Below are 18,313 nucleotides of genomic sequence, written 5' to 3'. Positions count from 1 at the left end.
AGGGTGGGCAACCTGTAGCCTCTTGCACTGCAGAACTTAAATTTTCCAAAGTCTCAACTTTATAATCAACAATGTGTTGTACAGTGATCCCCCGGTTATTGTGTCCCCGACCATTGCGAACAGGGTAATTTGCGATTTTTGAACCCGGAAGTCAAAACACCATCTGCGCATGCGTGCCCGTTTTTCTATGGGCACGCATGCGTAGATGGCGCCCGGCAGATCAGCTGCTGGGCGGCTTCCCTGGGTCTTCCCCCTCTTGCTGGCGGGAGGGCGAAGCCCCCCCAGCACCCACTCGCCCGCCCTTCGCCCTTCGCCCGGGAAGTTCGCCAGGAGTCAGCGAAGAACGGTGCGCCTGTTTTAAAACGATCGGAGCCGGCCGGCTCCGATCGTTTTAAAGCAGGCGCGCCGTTCTCCGCTGACTCCTAAAGCGGGGAAGTTCGCCAGGAGTCAGCGGAGAACGGCGCAACTGTTTTAAAACGATCGGAGCTTTCCAATGAGTCCCGAAGACAAACGTCAAACTTCCGCGTTTGTCTTCGGGACTCATTGGAAAGCCGCGCGGGTGTTTTAAAACGTCGCCGCCGACATGGGGGGCTCGCTAGCACCCCCCCGAACCCGCAACCTGGGTTTGGGGGGGTGCTAGCAAGCCCCCCATGTCGGCGGCAACGTTTTAAAACACCCGCGCGGCTTTCCAATGAGTCCCGAAGACAAACGCGGAAGTTTGACGTTTGTCTTCGGGACTCATTGGAAAGCTCCGATCGTTTTAAAGCAGGCGCGCCGTTCTCTGCTGACTCCTAAAGCGGGGAAGTTCGCCAGGAGTCAGCGGAGAACGGCGCAATTATCGCGAGGGTTCCGTTCCAAGACCCCTCGCGATAATCGATTTTTCGCGATGTAGGGTTGCAGAAGTAAAAACACCATTTGCGCATGCGCGCACTTTTTTTTCTATGGCCGCGCATGCGTAGATGGTGGAGTTTGCGTTCCCCGCCGCCCACGCAAAGGGGAAACCCCGATTCGGCTCCTCGTTGCTGCTGCGCTACCGAGCAGATCAGCTGCTGGGCGGCCGAAGGAACCTTCCCTGGGTCTTCCCCCTCTTGCTGGCGGGCGGGGCGAGCGGCGGGCATCAGCGAGGAGCCGGGGTTTCCCCTTTGCGTGGGCGGCCGGGAAGACCCAGGTTGGGGGTTCAGGGGGGTGCTGGGAAGCCCCCCAGGCCGGCTGCGACCTTTTAAAACAGCCGCGCCACTTCCCAGCTGAGTCCTGAAGCCAAACGCGGAAGTGGTTTTTTTTTAATTAATTTTTTTTTTAAATCGCGATATAGCGTTTCGCGAAGATCGAGATCGCGAAACTCGAGGGATCACTGTATAAGACACACTGGTGTATAAGATGCACCAAGATTTCAAAGAGGTAAGTAACTTAATTATTTCCCAAGTGTTTATTTATTAAAAATGACTATTCATTAATTTATATGTTGCCCATCTCATTGTTGAGCAACAAGAAATATTACTAGAGGATCAATTTGATGTTTCACATAAGCACATAGAGGGAAATGTTTCATTAAACTTTATGTCTAAAAGAGTTAAGTGACGGTCACAAATATGAATGAGAAATTTCAATAAATAGTATAAAAACACTGCAATTAAAATTGCAAGAAACACTGGAATGATATTACATCACTTCTGGGATGTTCTCAAATCCTTATCAATGAAGCATGGATAGTGAATCAGAAAGGGCAAATTAGCACCTAGGATCAAGACAAAACAAGTTGACGTATTACTTTACCAGGATTCTAGCCAAAGTTTTCCAAAGTGGAAAATCACATTAAAGAACTTTGCTTACCATATTCAGAAGCACAAAACTGTGTCACCTTGCAATATCCTATATTATTCTCCCTTCAAACCCATAATCATCTCTATCTTCTACAATCCACAACTCCCCTCAAATTAATACAATTATATTCATTGAGCATTATTTGTAATTTATTGATAATTATCTGGATATTGAAACTGTACATATTAATGTACAATAGCTATAACGATTAGATGAAGCATATTGAAAGTTATGCAACATGGACTTAAATCTTATTGCACCTATTACTATTCATCTGTCAAGGATCACACATTTTTCTATTATCAGAATCCCACAATGACACACTGCAGTGGATAAAAACACTGCCTTTGATAAAAACAATAGAGAAAGATTGAACAATAAACATTAATGACATCAACTAACTTACATTAAACTATATATATATATATATATCCAGAACTTTTGAATCTACTCACATTCCCACCAAAGATGTGTGTACCATCCCACTGCACGACCACAATGCCAGCATTTAGGGCTTAGTCCTCCAATCATATATGCCAACTGGGCAGGAGTTCTATACCATTTTAGATATATTTTTCTTTCCATTTCCTGAAACTTCTCTATTTTAATTTTTTGTATCCCTCTCATTATTCCTTCTATTCTTTCATCCATTAAATTAAAATTCTTACTACATTTATTCTTAATTTGATTCAGCATATATTCCTTATTATCTGTCACTAATTTATATATCACCTTTATTCCTCTTAATCCTTTCTCTCTATATTTCAAAATTACAGTGGTACCTCGTGATACGAACTCCTCGTGATACGAACCCGGGGTTCAGAAATTTTTTGTCTCTTCTTACGAACTTTTTTCGGCTTATGAACCCACCGCAGATTGCAAAATGGCGCTCCGCTGGGTGCCGCCGCCTGACTGTCACCTTTTAAAACAGCCAGGGGGCTTCTTGGCGTTCTCCCGAACCTGAACTTGTCGGGTTCGGGTGGCCGCCAAGAAGCGCTGCCGCCCGGCTGTCACCTTCTGAAACAGCCGGGGGGCTTCTCAGGTTTGGGTTCGGGTTCCAGAGGCCGCCAAGAAGCGCCCGGCTGTTTCAGAAGGTGACAGTCGGGTGACGCCGGGCAGCGGAGCACTGTTTTTGCGATCGGTGGTGGCATTTTTGGCCGATCTGGAGGCTGGAAAGGAGGTGGGGAATCCCAATAGGGAATTCCATGGGGGGAGCTTTGTCGTTTAAATTTAAATGTTTTTCTTTAATCATTTCAAATTGGACAATTCACTAGTAAGTAGGTAGGTAGGTAGGTAGGTAGGTAGGTAGATTCATTTTAACAGCCTTGTTGTCAGAACTATTGTTTGTTTCAAGTCCTTTTAAAATTACAAAGTCTTGCCTGTGTGATTCTGAGATGTGCTTAACCAAGCTCGGCCAGGACTGTTTAAAGTCACTGTTAACTACATTACCAAAGTACTTCTCAAAATTTATGTCCTATCCATCCATTACTATTAGTAGATAATAAACCCATGTCCATCTTGCTATATGTTAACAATAATGTCATTCTTTTCTCTTCCTGCTACAGATTGGCAGAAGGCTCATTAGCAAAATTCAGCCATGATGTAAAATTAGAAATGTATTTATTTAAAACAAAAGAAGTAACAACTGCTACCATGATTGTAAAATCAGTGGAATCCAAACTGAATAGATTTAGGTTTCTAAATATTTGGGAATCCACATTTAGTCTTCCATCATTTGGAAACAACAAAATCAAGAAATTACAAAACCTGCTCTAAAAGCCTCTCTCATTCTAATTAGATTTGCTATCTCAAACAAAATATATAAATGTGTACACTATAGAAGTAAAAGGTTATTTTATACAGTGGGCTTGTGCATAGCTTAGAATTTTTTAAAGAAAAGAAACATCTTTGAAAATTACAGTGACATCAATAAAAGTTAGAATAGATATAGAAATAAGAGGGAAACAACAATATACATAACAAGATCTATGTAATAAGGTTTTGAAATTGAATAGTGGTAGTATTAGATATGTTTAAACAATATGAATGAAAATGAAATTTAATAATGATGAGTTTTAATATATTTATGTGTACTAAAATGTATGATACTCAGGTATCACACTGCTCATGTATTGATATATATAAGCAATATAAAAAACTTGACAAAAAAAATTGGGTACAAAAAAAATTCTAGTAACCTTCTGTTTCTCCTGTAGACAACACCAATTTTCCTTTGTTCTAGTTCAACAGTTCTAGTTCTTGAAGCAGATTCTTTGAACTACAAGTGTTTTGTGCTTTCCCTGATTTGGAGCTTTCAAGTCAGGGAATTGTCCAAGCCTGGACAAAACAGGCTTGCTTTAGGATCAAACCATCACCTAGAGCGTGAACAACTTTCGGTTCATATGATATACTTTCAGAAATTACTCGACCATCTTGAATATCACAGTGCGGGGAGATTGCTTTGGTTTGGAAGAATATAATGTTCCAAAGTTATTAAAACATTCCTCTTGAAAATCATTGAGTTTATTCTACTTGCATGTATTTCCAGAACAATTAGGAAAATCATCACCTTGAATTAAGACTAATGGTGAGTAGCTAGCCAATCAACCAACCAACCGCAAACAGAAAAAAATAATTTGAGCTTGAAAGCCAGCACAGATGGTAATTTTTAATTTACTCTAAAAGTTCTATAGTATTTATTTTCTGAGCAGATAAAAAAACATTTTTAAGAAAGCAACATTTTAGTAAAGGTACCATACTGTTCTGACTAAATAATAAAATAAAAAATTTTTGGACATTGCTATGATTTATAATACCCAAATTAATTTTTATTTTAAAAAAAGCTTACCTGAACACAGTTGTTCAACTTTTGTGTAGTTTAAAGCTACTATGTCATTCACCCATGCAATGATGTCATGTCTGCTCATAGTCTCTTGGGTTATAGAGGTAGAATACACGTTGACCGCCATTCCCCAACTGCAAAATCAGATATGCATAGATAAGTTTGATACCAGAACATTTGCCATTCTGAATCCTATATATATATAAATAACACATACAAAACAGTGGGGAAAAACCCAGTATTTCCAAAATATATTCATTATCAATTCAGTTTTTTCAATGTCAAGACATATTTATTGATCTGTAACCGCTATAATCCTCACTTAGCATATTAATATCCAAATATAGATGGCAAAGAATTAATTAAAGGAGCTAAAGTCCAGTGTATTTCTGGGATTCACTTTTCCCATTAAGATAAAAGAAACTGCATACTTTTATGAAGACTGGTGTCCCATTATTTGACATGAGAGAATCTTCAAGTCATTCTTATTTTGAATTCTCTCCTAAAAGATCTGTGATGGTACAATATATATAAGATCTTGTGTTATTAACATATCATGGAAAAAGCCCAATCTGAAACAGGGTAGCTTTGAAACCTTTGCATTGCGTGAGTATAAGAAAGTCCTAAGAATATGAAATCGATTATGATATATAGAGTATGCATTAGAAACATGGGAGTCACTAGAATTCTTCCATGTCTTCAAAGCTTTTCTGCAATAAATCTACTTTTCTCAGATTTTGTGTTCTTAGAAGTACAGTATACTGCTAATGTTTTTACTTTCTCAACAGTTGGAAGCTTCATTTGTATCATGTTTGTAAATATGTTGGACTACATTTTAAGATGAATTTGTTCATAACTTGTTTTAGTATGTTATCTTTTAATTTGGGAACCGTATATCTAGTAGGATAGCTTAATTCTGAAAATCAAACAATCATTGTTTATATCAGTAAGTAGCATGGAAAAGTATATATAGTATGTTATGCCAAAAGATAATTATTATATTATGGTTTAGATTTTCATATGAACTATATATACATCCTTTAATTGAAGAATGAAAGTAGTACAGTACAGGGAAAGGAAATTAATTCCTCTGTTTTAACCTGTAAATTTCTTCACTCTATTAACTCTTTATCTCCCAAATTCAAAATGTACTTAATATATTCTGTGTTTAAAGACTTGGCAGTAAATTACCAATTTAATAAACTACATATCCAACATAAACTACATACACAATATTTTGACCAACTTGGGGAATAATCAGACTTACTCTTCTGGAATGTATAATAGGAGCTGATAGTTATAATTTAGCAGAGGAGTTTGTTTTCTAATATTATAAAATGATGCCTATGACATGAATTACGATAATATAAAATTACCTGTTGCTTATTTTGCGTTGAGAAATGAGTAGTTACTTATTTATAGATACAAATCCCTACTTTTAATTTATCCATTCATTTTAAAAATATCAAAAAGAATATCAACCGAAGATTATACACACAGTATTATAGAACCATTTATTCAGTCCTAAAGTTGCCGTTCAAGGAGTGCACTACTCAGAGTTCTTTATATCCTATAGGTAAACAATCAGTTCCATTTCAATAGTCCCAGAAGTTATCAAAAGCCTTTTCACATCCCCTTTACAGATTCAATCTTCTAGCATAACATTCTATCAGTTTGTGGCATAAAAATCAAAACCAGAAAGCACACACAGAGGACTGATTCAACTGTACACCCCCGTCCCCCCAAAAATACTACAACTAGATTATTTCTTCAAGTAAACACAAGCAGGAGAGTTACCGTATTTTCTGGAGTATAGGATGCACCTTCCCCCCCTAAAACAGGCTGAAAATTTGGGTGTGTCTTATACTCCAAATGTAGGTTTTTCGCGCTTTTACCCTCAGCCCTAATGAGGTGCTAACGATCTTCCCTGCTTGCAGGCTTGTTTTCATTGCTACTCCAAAGGTTTTTTTCCCTAGACCTAAATCTTTGTAGGCTTGTTTTCATTGCTATTCTCTCCGAAAAAGGTTGTTCTTTCCAGCCCCAACCAGGAAATAAAATGATGTGCTGAACCTGACCAGATTAAGGACACTAGCCAGATGAATCCCTGGTAGGTAGATTTCCCCTCCCCCCCATTTTTCTTCCCCCAAACTAAGGTGCACCTTATACTCTGATGCTTCGTATACTCCAAAAAATATGGTAGTTTCATTTCAGCAAGCAGACAAGCACAGAATGGGCTGAGAGTATACAGTGGACTTAGTCACGCCCAGCCTTAAGCTTACGTTTTCAGTTTCAATTCTCTGCACAGACTCAGATGTGTTTAACTCCCATTGGCTGACTTAGTTGCTATGCCTAGTCATTGCCTGACCTTGTTAATATGGCTCTCCTAGTTCATGAATATTTTAACACATTCAGGGGTCCCTTTATTTAAGTAGCTTCCTTGTTTTCTTATTTGAGTTTTCAGTAGTTATGGAGTAGGTAGGAATAATTAAATAAATATTTTCACAGTCCTTCATATAAGTACTCCCAGATTTTCTTTCATTGGCAGGTTGCGCTCTCAACTTAAATTTCAGTACTGCCACTACTCAAGAATCATTTTAGTTGTAAAACATTTATAGAAACAGGATACTTTTAAAAGTAAATGATTCCAACATTTTAAAATGCCTTCCCGTTACCACATCTTCCCAGTTTAAGAGTCCAATTTTCTATATATATTTTTTTTTTAAAAATATTTTCTCTTTGCATCCTTCCCTTTTGGTCTGGTGTTTTTCTCAAAATGCTTAAATGCCGCTTTAACAACTACAAGGGTTATTCAGAAAGTAAAGTTACAAGGCACATAGTTCTTGTGGGGAATGTTTGGGGGGGAAGTTGGTATTACTATCGCATAGCAGGAAGCCTGCGGAAGAGAAGGAGCAGTGCCATTGGTCAGTAGATCATCGATTGGTGTTGTGGTGAAGGTTAGATATAAGCATCTTCATTCCGTTTCCCTTCAAGTGCAAAGTGGATGCTCTAACACGCTACCTGAATGCTAAGGTTATGAATGCTACTGCGATGGGTGCTCAAGATGCTTACTGAAGCGCACAAAATCAAGAGTCAGTGCCGCCTGAGAATTTCTTGACTGTTTCGAGATTGAAGGTGAGGCTTTTCTCAACTGTATAGTAACAGGTGATGAAACTTGGGCTTATCACCATATTCAAGAAAGCAAATGTCAATCAATGCAGTGACACTATACCAATTCTCCTTCGGCTAAAAAATTGAAAATTTTGGGCACCCATCGCAGCTGCGTTCATGCCCTTAGCATTCAGGTAGCATATAACACACGCACTTCGCACTCGGAAGAAAACGGAATGAGGACGCTCATCTCTAACCTTCACCACAACGCCAGTCGATGATCTACTGACCACTGGCATTGCTCCTTCTCTTCTACTGGCTTCTCACTACACAACCCTCACCACTCATTCCAGAAAGAAAACCAAGAACTAGCACTGGAACCTACCGTCTCTATTACCATTTTTATTTCTGCAGAAAAAAATGTCCAGACCACTACTCCAATTTTAAAAGCAAACTTCTCTGCTTTAATAATGTCAAGATATAATGTATCATTGCCAAAGCAAATTTATCCAGATGCATTTGGCCTGCTCAGTATGCAAATAGTCAGGCAACTGCATAGTGCCAGAATGAAAAGTCCTGAGAAAAGAGAATTGATTTAATAGAATGTGGCTTTTAAATTCAATGAAACTGAAAAAACAATGGCTTCCAGGACAGAACAATGTAACTTGTACTACTTTGCCTGATGTGACTATATTTTATAAAGTTTCTGTGTTGAATGTATGGAAAGACTATTGCTCTCCAATGCGTTTTCATTCTTGGATCTTCCTAGAAATGCTTTGCAATCAATGAGTGCATACTTTTAAAAAAAAACTTTCAATCCTCTTTGCAAAAAATGGTAAAGTATCCCACAAAGCCACCTGTACATTGAATTATTTAATTATGTACAGATGTTCCTTTTTGGAAATTTGATGTTTAGAGGAAAAGAGGAGCAATTGCAAGTTCTAGGAATCATACTTGGCCAAGACCTAGGTTAGTGATTGCGAACCTTTTATAACTCGGGTGCCAAAAGGGAGCACACGTGCCCGATAGCATGCATGCATGTGCCCACACCCATAATGCAATGCCCTCCCCCTCTGCATGTGCAAAACCTCCATGCTGCCCTCCACATGCGTGCGTGCATACACACACGTGCTCCCCCCATCTGTGCATGCGCACAGGCCTCACTGAAGCCTCCGGATTTCCAGTAGGCCCATTGGGCTGTTTTTCACTCTTCCCAGGATTCAGGAAAGCTGCCTGAAGCCTGGTGACTTCCAGGCAACGGGAAGTTAGTTTCCGAAATTCCAGTTGGCCTGTAGGCTGCTTTTTGCCATCCACAGGGTGTAGGAGGCTTTCCTGAAGCTTGAGGAGAGAGAAAACAGCTGAAAAGGTGGCTGAGAGTTAACTGACTAGCACGCAAATGTGCGCTGGAGCTGACAGGACAACACCTTGCTTGCCCTCAGATATGGCTCCATGTGCCACCTGTGGTATGTGTGCCACAGTTTTGCCATCACTGACCTAGGTTTTTGCTTCTTGATTATTTGAAGTGATGATATGTGGTTTGATGAAGATTGATGATACGCCAATCTTCTATGTTTCTATGGTTTATATTATAAAACCATGAAAATCCGTATTTATTAATATTTATAACTTGGAGGGTTGGCAATGCAACAAGTACTGGAAAGTTCTGGGAGATTTACCTGTGGTCTATAAGTCTAGTAAGCAGAATGTTTGTTCATGTTTCTTAGCTGATTTTGCTTTGACAATATTTATTTTTATTTTATTTATTTATTAGATTTGTATGCCGCCCCTCTCCGTAGACGATAATTTAGTAGCAGCTTTTTTAAAAAAAAAAGTATTATAAGCATCCACTTTATCATTGGCTGAAAAACTCATGCCTTCATGGAAGATTTATAGTATTTCATACTGACAACTGGGACTTGGGACATTTAAGAATTTGATTACTTCTCCTGTTACAACAAAAGAAACATAAAATAATCAGTCACGGTGCTTGGCTTTTGATTGTTTGGGCTAATCATGTCCAGGCAAGAGAAGGAGAGCATTCTTAAGATTCTGTACAATTTCAAAAGATAAAACTGAATAGTTTGTTGCTCCAGAAATAAAGAAATAGCTATATAATAGATTTCTATACCAGACTGCAATTGGATACTCTACATTTTAGTAGTTAAGAAGCCTGCAACTATAACTATAGATCATATCCGTAATAGAAAAAAACCTGACACATTCCACTAGTGTTCACTCAGGTTCATTTAATTAGGACACTGCAGAATTGCAAGAATTGCAGGACAGATTAGTTTGGGCATTTGCTAATTTAGGTGCCCCTCCTGCTGCCCCAGATCATACAGTTGAGTTTGTGCCAAACTGAGGCTACCTATTCCAATTAGAAACAAAAAAAGCAGCAAAATAAAACAAAACAAGCAAAAATGCTGGGTGCTATATTTTTATTCTATTGGAAGTTAAAAAATACAGATCAAAGGAAATGGTGAGGGGAAAGCAACCTATCTGCTCTCAACTTTCAACTCAGGGAAAAAGAAGCTCAGTGGGAGAGCAGAACCAGAACAGGGAGAATCACTCAGCTTTAAGAAAGGGGAGATCAGTTTTATTTATGAATTCCGTTTCCTGACAGGAAGTGGGTTTTATTCGTCCCTCCCAAGGTTCCGCACTTGATGAGAAGGCATCAACAACCTTTCCTAATGTGGTATCCTCTGCAAATTTTACATAGCAACTGCTATTGCCACTTCTGATTACAAGTATAAATTATCTGAAAGGGATTACATTAGAAAAGTGAGATTAATATGAACTTTGCTCCTGAGCATGAAGTTCAGCATCATATAATTTGGGGAAATAATTATCATAATAATATCTACAAGCGCATGTTTATTACTGGACCTTAAATTCAGTTACAGAAGTTACAATTTTTTCTGGACTTTTCAAATGATTACGTACTATTTTTTGCCCCTGTGTGATTTATTCAGTTTAGTAATCACTGTCCAATCTGTTCCCTTCAACTATGTTAAGATTCTAAGTCCCAGAAGGCCATTTTATCCATAATTAATAAGTGTCATGCAATATTACGTGTGAATCTCTTCTATTTTCTGCCTGGCTTGGGTTATAGTTCTGACACATACACACTTCCACTTTTATAAAGAGAGCTCATTTATGTAGAATTATTGTATTATGAATTCTCTGATTAAAAAAACTGGGAATGTTTCTAATACACCAATATATTTTCTTTAAATAATGGGGTTTTCTAAAATAAAGAACATAATCTGATTTTGGAACCTCTGGCTATAGACAAATGGGTATTTGAAAGTTAGCTTTCAAGATGACAAAACTATATTACTTTTTAAGTTTTGTTACAATGTTTAAGTTTTGTTACAACTTCTGAGCACTGAAAGGACATAAATCAATAACTTCTTTTTCCATTTAAAAACTATATTATATCTTATTCTTTTTTAGAGACTCCAAGTCTGTGTTATGTTACATTTCATTTTTCTCCAACTTCACTGCTTAAAGACTCCAATTAAAACTAATACTTGCCAAGTCAAGATAACTTTTTGTAATTTAATAAACTGGATTCCAAGGTATGTCATAACAGATCTTTTAGTCTGAGATGCTACCAAATCTTGCTTTTTTTTTGCAGCAACAGCAGACCATTACTGCTTTTTTTTATCAAAGGTTACTGTAAGATGGCAAGCAGCTGCTCATCTTTAGAATGTAAAGTTTATATACAAATTTGAAACAAGACTAAGCTGCTATGAAATATATGCTTAAACATGCTGAAGAATTTCTTTTCAAATTCTCAACAAAACTGGGATCAGGAAAGGAGAAAATACTCATTTCTAGTAGACTAAAAAATATCCCACAATTTTCCTGTGCAATGTCATTTTTCACATGAAGCATCCCAATATACTTGTAAGAATTTTTTAAATGAGAAATAATAATTTATATAATTATTGAAATAATCTGCCTAACATTGTTTGAGCAAACCTGGATTGTTGTTGTGAGCCGCCCCGAGTCTACGGAGAGGGGCGGCATACAAATCTAATAAATAATAATAATAATAATAATAATAATAATAATAATAATAATAAACCTTACATTTATTTCTCTGGAGCAGTATTTAACAGAACTGGATTTTTTTCTTGAAACAACTGAATATAGGTATTAATAGTAGACTGACTGCTTTTTATATAATGGGATCTTAGTTACTGTTTTTTAATTATTAGATTTGTATACATATTGTTTGTATTGCATGTTGTGAGCTGCTCCGGGTCCTCGGAGAGCGACGGATACAAATCTAATAAATTGAATTGAATTAAAGCATCTAGCTCAATCATGAACATTAAAGAACATCAATAAAATACTAATTAATTAGAAGAAGAAAAATTGTATCTAAAACTAAGAGCTACATTCCTAATCCATTCTATTTTGGTTTATCCACGCAAGAGATTTCATTACTAACTAAAAAGTAGTACATTTGCATGTTAATGAAAAAAAATGAGTTGGAAAACTTTTTCTACTTGCAAAAGGGCAAAAAAAGAGAATGAATGTAAGGAAATCCCCTGGATTTCCTATTAAAAATCAAAGAGACCATTACTGACCATTACTACTGAAAAAATAGTATTTAGATACAAGTAGTGGGTTCCTCTCTGTTCGCCCAATATGTTTCCAGCACTGTGCGTGTGGTCTTATTTTAATTTTTTGGGGACTTTTCAGCACTGCGCACACATGTGGCATGGGACGAAGCAAACTGGCAGGGAAGTAAGTTAGAACCCACATGTCCCCAAAGATTTAGAGATGTCTGATGAAATTCATAACCTGGAATTCTCTAGTCAGTTCTGTAAAAAGTTAAAAGTGTTTTCAGAATATAAAGAAGTCCAAAACTTTAGAAGGATGGAAGAATTTAATATAGGTAGTCATCAATTTACAATCAATCCCCTAATGACTTAGGTTACAATTACAAGAGACTCATGAAAGATTACTTATGACCCTTCTTTGTTACTGCTGCACCACCCAGGAGGTCATATGCTTTTATTTCAGGCAGTTGGCAACCTTATGACTGGTTGCCAAGTGTCCTGCGATCATGTAATCACCGTTTGCAATCTTCTCTACTTGCTTCCTCAGAAAGTCAGCATCACAGGATCATATTACTGCTCAGAAAAATTACATTTGCTAGTTTTCTAGCCAGAATGCAAAGTTTCTGAAGGGCAAAAAAGCTAGAACACAGAAGGCAAAAACTTACTTTCTCCAGTCCAGCCCAGCAAAATTTTCTTTTGTACAATGAGGGGAGAGGAATCATCTTGCTGGCTCAGGAAAAGGCAGTTCAGATCTTCAGGATCCAACTTCCCTTCTCTGGCCCAGTCTGGCAGTTCCCTTTCACACATGGAGGAGAGGGGAAGGTTTGCGGTAGGATGGAGAAATGAAAATTGGCTCTTTGGGATCCAATCTTTGTTTTTGCAGCACAGCACAGGATTTCCCTGCTGTGCATGGAGGAGAGCTGCCTACCCACTTTCCGCAGGCAGCTCTTTCATAGTAGTGACCACTTCTATGAGGGCCAGGTTTGTGGTTGTTGAATGAGGCGGACACATAGGCACCTCACTAAATGACTCCAATGAATTAAACCAAAATTCCAGGCCTAATTGTAATTGTAAGTTGAAGACTACCCATACCATTACGAATGAATAATGGAAAAAGGGGTCCTTCTCTATTATTTCTCTGATATTAATTCCATATTTTCAGAGGAAAGTACAATATCACACATCTGCAACTAAGAAGTCTATATAATGGCTGTGTTAAAGTTCATTAATTTGTACGGTTAAAATGCTGGTTGTATTGCTTTCCTATATAATGCAAAATAATTATCATACATAACAGTTTTGTGAAGAATTTTGTTGACCATTTCTTAATGGAAATTGGCAGTAGAAAATATACTAGATTAAAGGACACAGAATCATTTTGGACAAATTACCACATAATTTTTCTAAGAGTAACAAAAAAGATTTTTTTAAAAAAAAGAAATCTGTTGAGACAATTAGGGTGTGTTCAAATCTCACTTCAAACAAATAGTCAGTTGGAATTACCAATACACAACATATTGCTAACATTAATAGAAAAATCCTGATTTAATTCTAGAATTTGAAAAACACAAGATTCAACAGGAAACTAATTATGAGAGTGACTTGCTTGAGTGACAATTATTAACTCACTTAACAGAGAATACTAATCCTCAATTTTATTTTATTTCCTCTCCATGATAAACAAATGTTCGATAGAAATTAGATAAGCAATATGATCACATATCACATGTGTAGAGCCATAAAAGAAGAAAAGAAGACTCCTTGCTGGGTCTCCTTAAGATTTCAGAGAACTTCTAGAGCAGTATCAAGCAAATGTTAGTCTGGTTTACTGGAAGCTTTTCAAGTGGGTGTACTTTATCAACTCTCTCCAAAATTAACCAAAAAACTTCAGCTTAAAATTACATCTGGAAAAATGAAATCCTGCAATCTAAATGCTAGCATCTATTTTTAAAAATTATGCCAACAGAAGTTGGTTTATTTATATTTCAAAATACAAAAAGAAACAAATACCAGTTCTCAGTTATAATACCAGAAAGAATGCTGGCAAATTCTCTGGAAAGTCCTGAGGATGTTTGTATTCAATATAAGAATTCAGGTTAATAAAAAGTAAGATAGTCTTAATTCAAACAATATTTTGAGTGGAAGTGACCCAACAAATTGACACTTCCGCACTTCCCCATTTTGTGCTGTATTCTTCACTGTTTCCTGATCAGTATTTTATCAGCAAAGGAAAACTGTTGTGCGTGAGCAGAGATAACTGGGAACAGCTTCCAAAGTAGCCACTACTAAGAACTTTTTAAAGGGTTTTTACAACATTAAAAAGCCAAGGAAGTTTCATATGTAAAGTACATTTACTAACCACATTTCAGCATATAAGGCATAATAACAACCTAGAGATAAAGCTAAGCAGGAAACAGAAACCATTGAAAATCAAAGAAATAAGCTTTGCATCCAGAAGAGTGCAGAAGTGAACAACCTTTGCCAGGCAATTGGTCTTTTAAGTGTTGCATCAGGAAAACCACTACTACATGTGACAGAATGAGGATAAAAAGTTGGGTGGGACCAAATATAATTTTAATTTTAATTTTAAATTCAATAATAAGTTAATATGATTACTTCTCACGTACAGTATATGAACATTTCCCAAAGTGGAATATTAAAATTCCAAACCTGTGGCAACTTTTGTAGGGTCCGCCTTTGTTGTTGCTTTTTTGTTATTGTTTTTAGAAGGTTGTATATGGTCCTAAGAACAAAATTTATGCATCTCTGGTTTGGAGGCTTATATGATTTCAGTTTTAGGAATCAATCCATTTTTGTTTTTGCACTCAAAAATTGAGGAAATGATTTGAGAAAATACTAATCTTTATTTTAAAGTGTGTTATGTTTTTGTTATTCTAATTCAAATAGAACATATTAACCACAACACTAGGGAGTTGCAGCTGGGAGTAAGTCTACTTTATGTAATGGGAATTATGTTTGTATAAATACTCATATGCTATAAAAATAATATAAGATCATTGCCAGAGTGGCACCATAATTACACAACTTACATTCTTAGATTGTTTTTCTTCTGGAAGTAAATACACATGAAATCATACAGTTGACATTTTTATGGATCAGAAATTGTTCAAATATCAGCTTACTTTCATACAGAGGCTTCCATTTCAGTTGATCTTGGCATACTTTAGAAGAGCCAGACCAACTGAAACAATTACAATTTCATGGTGGCTGTTAAGAATGCACCTCGGTGAAATATGAACTAAATAGTATTTGGCTTTCAGATGCCAGCCTGTGGATTATTCATAAATTTGTATTTTGGTGTTTTTGGCTTGTGAAAATATGTAGAATGGGTTATCTGTAATCATACAGTTAGCACATGTCAGAAATAAAACACAACATCCATCAACTAGTAGCAATTAGAGTGCTGCAGGAATATTTTACTTCTGTACCATATTTATTTCAGAAAACTTTAAAATATGTTGGAGAAGGGAAGAAATAAAACACAAGCCTATTACCTAAGCTAAGCTAAGCATTTCCATGATCCTTTGAAATATATTTGCAGTTATGCCCAAATAATGTTACATTTTTGCATTAACCTAGACTTTTGCAACATAAAATTTTCTAAGCAAAAGCTTTTACTTTAAAGAAAAAAAAATCAGTATATACTGTTGATCAAGTAAATGTTTTTTTCAGTAGTAATGTTACAGTATTTATATCTTCAATGCAATCTCTGAGTTTGTCAACAAACATGAAATGTCCTGTTATTAATGAGAATAACATTAGACAGATCAGTTTTTAAATAAATAATAATAATTAATAATAATTTATTAGATTTGTATGCCACCCCTTTCCGAAGACTCGGGGCAGCTCACAACAATAAAAGGTTTATCAAATAAATTTTTCAACAGAAATCTACATAGTGGAATGAATAAAGATAAGAAATATCTTCATTCTAACTTCTCAATAAGACTTAAACAAAAATAATCCAAAATTTCAGGAATTATTCCATATTTTCAAGGTCCAATTAGTGCCACACCTAACATGCTATATTAAAACACAAGGGAAAAGCTTAAGCAATTAGTGCTTTTCAAATTAGTCCAGACTGAATAGATGTTAACAAATACAAGAATAAGAACTTGGATTTCACAAATAATTCAACGTTATATTTTAAAACATTTTTGTGACTTCAGCCATTCATAAACAAAATAGGAACCTATGGGTTAGATTGGCTTTAGCTAAGCTAATGGCACGCAGCAATGCTGCTTTAAATTACTATTCATACACTACTCAAATTGATTTTAATTTTTTTCTGATTTTATATTTCAGTGTTGTTAAAACATTAACACATTTTCATTTTCAGAAGCTTTGTCCAGAGCACGATACTGTTAAAAAGAGAAAATGATAGACTATCGGTTGTGGGGAAGAAACATAAAAGATATGGATGCATCCAATGTGTTATTCAATAATTCTTACCTTTTCAGAATGCAGGGATAAGTAAGCCTCAAACATGAGGCTCATTCTCGGCTACACTTTTATCCTTACTGAAAATGGAAGCAATCTTAATGATTCTATCTAGGGGAACATGCCAGATATGCTAATGTGTCTAGGGGGAGGGGCAGAAAGAGGGAACCCTTCTACCAAAGGTACATGCCAAGCTATTATTAAAGATGCTTTGCAACTATGGATAAGAAAACAGCCAATCCTCTATCAAAGCAAGAAATGTAATGATAATATTTTTTTTTTTAAACCCAGGGATGTCAATTGATGTCCCTAGTTGTCCCCTATTCCTTTGGCAGCTAAGGTACAAGTCCACCTAGTTTCCAAACCGGGTATTAAGAGGATTTTTAATGTATTCCTGACACTCTGACCTCTACTGTCAAGCTTCCACCAATCAGTGGGTTGCATTTCTTACAAAGCTCCATCAATCTGGTGATTTAACATCACAGACTGCAGGCTTAATCTGGAGGATTCCATTTTCCCTCCTGCACACCAAGGCAGTGCACCATTATATAAAGCCTGCTTCTTTCTTCTCTCTCCCAGCCTCCTCTCTTGCGATCTTCCAAATGCCCGCTTTGCAAAAAAAGAACATGAAGGGGGGGAAAAACACCAGCATTCTTACTACAGCCCTTTGTGTGTGTGTTTATGTTTGTATACCTACACACAAAAAATGCACTCAGTCCTGAATGCACCTCCTATTTTCGCCATGCAAATGAAAGGGGAAAAAAGAAGGGGAGCTGGAAAATAAGGCAAGGGAAAGCGCCTCTGCAAGACGAAAAAGAACATTCACAAAGAGGTTTTCCAGCGAGACAATGCAAAGCAGCTCAGTTAAAACTGCTAAACACGCTACCCGCTTGCACGAGGAGACACGCTAGATTAGGCTTCGGTGCCCCGCTGTTTTTATTATGCAACGTCGTGCAACCCCTGCTCTTTTTCCACCCGACACTGCAGCAATTCTCCAAGGGGTCAGGATGTGTGTGTGTGTGTGTGTGTGTGTGTGTCCACGACGCGCATGCAGCGCGCACGCCCAAACTCGCACCCAGGGCGGCGTGTGTGTGAGAGAAAGAGAGAGCGGGGTTACCTGTAGGAGCGCTCCCCTCGCACTGTATGCTTCCTGAAAGGGATGATGGTGCCGTTATCCTGGATGATGTCGTTGTTGTTCTCTCCATTTGGGGACAGCGCTTGAGTAGGACCAGGCATTGGAGCGCTCCCGAAAAGCAAGCAGCCCAACGAAGCTGGTTGCCTGGGCGAGGAGAGGCTGGGACGGGCTGGGCTGCCGCTGCTGCTGCCGCCGCTGCCCCTGCTTTCCTTTTACTACCGATTCCGTCCGCCTCTCTTCGCCGCCGTCTTCTTTCCCCCCCACCCGCCTTTCTGGTCGGTGACGTCAAAGAGCCGGGAGCAGCACCCGGGCCACGTGACCGGCTCGTCGCCATAGCAACCGGCTAACTCATCAGATCTCGATTCACGC

General features: G+C 37.6%; 1 protein-coding gene across 3 annotated transcripts in view; it reads right to left on the bottom strand.

Moving 5' to 3' along the window:
- Positions 1–18,313, bottom strand: part of MAPRE2 (microtubule associated protein RP/EB family member 2) — a 79,314-nt gene that overhangs the window by 25,649 nt on the left and 35,352 nt on the right. The window contains exons 1-2 of one of the 3 annotated variants that reach the window (XM_070747725.1): positions 17,927–18,217; positions 4,670–4,797 (exon numbers count right to left, since the gene is read on the bottom strand). In XM_070747725.1, the coding sequence (XP_070603826.1) occupies positions 4,670–4,797; positions 17,927–18,045 (247 nt within the window). In that variant the 5' untranslated portion in view covers positions 18,046–18,217. Of the gene's footprint in view, positions 1–4,669; positions 4,798–17,926; positions 18,218–18,313 lie in introns of those variants that run through there. The other 2 variants (XM_070747726.1, XM_070747727.1) reach the window with 2 other exon arrangements.

The sequence above is a fragment of the Erythrolamprus reginae genome, chromosome 3, assembly GCF_031021105.1.
Source record: "Erythrolamprus reginae isolate rEryReg1 chromosome 3, rEryReg1.hap1, whole genome shotgun sequence".
Lineage (NCBI taxonomy): Eukaryota > Metazoa > Chordata > Lepidosauria > Squamata > Dipsadidae > Erythrolamprus > Erythrolamprus reginae.
The sequence above is the reverse complement of the archived record's forward strand: the minus strand, read 5'-3'. Positions and strand labels throughout refer to the sequence as shown.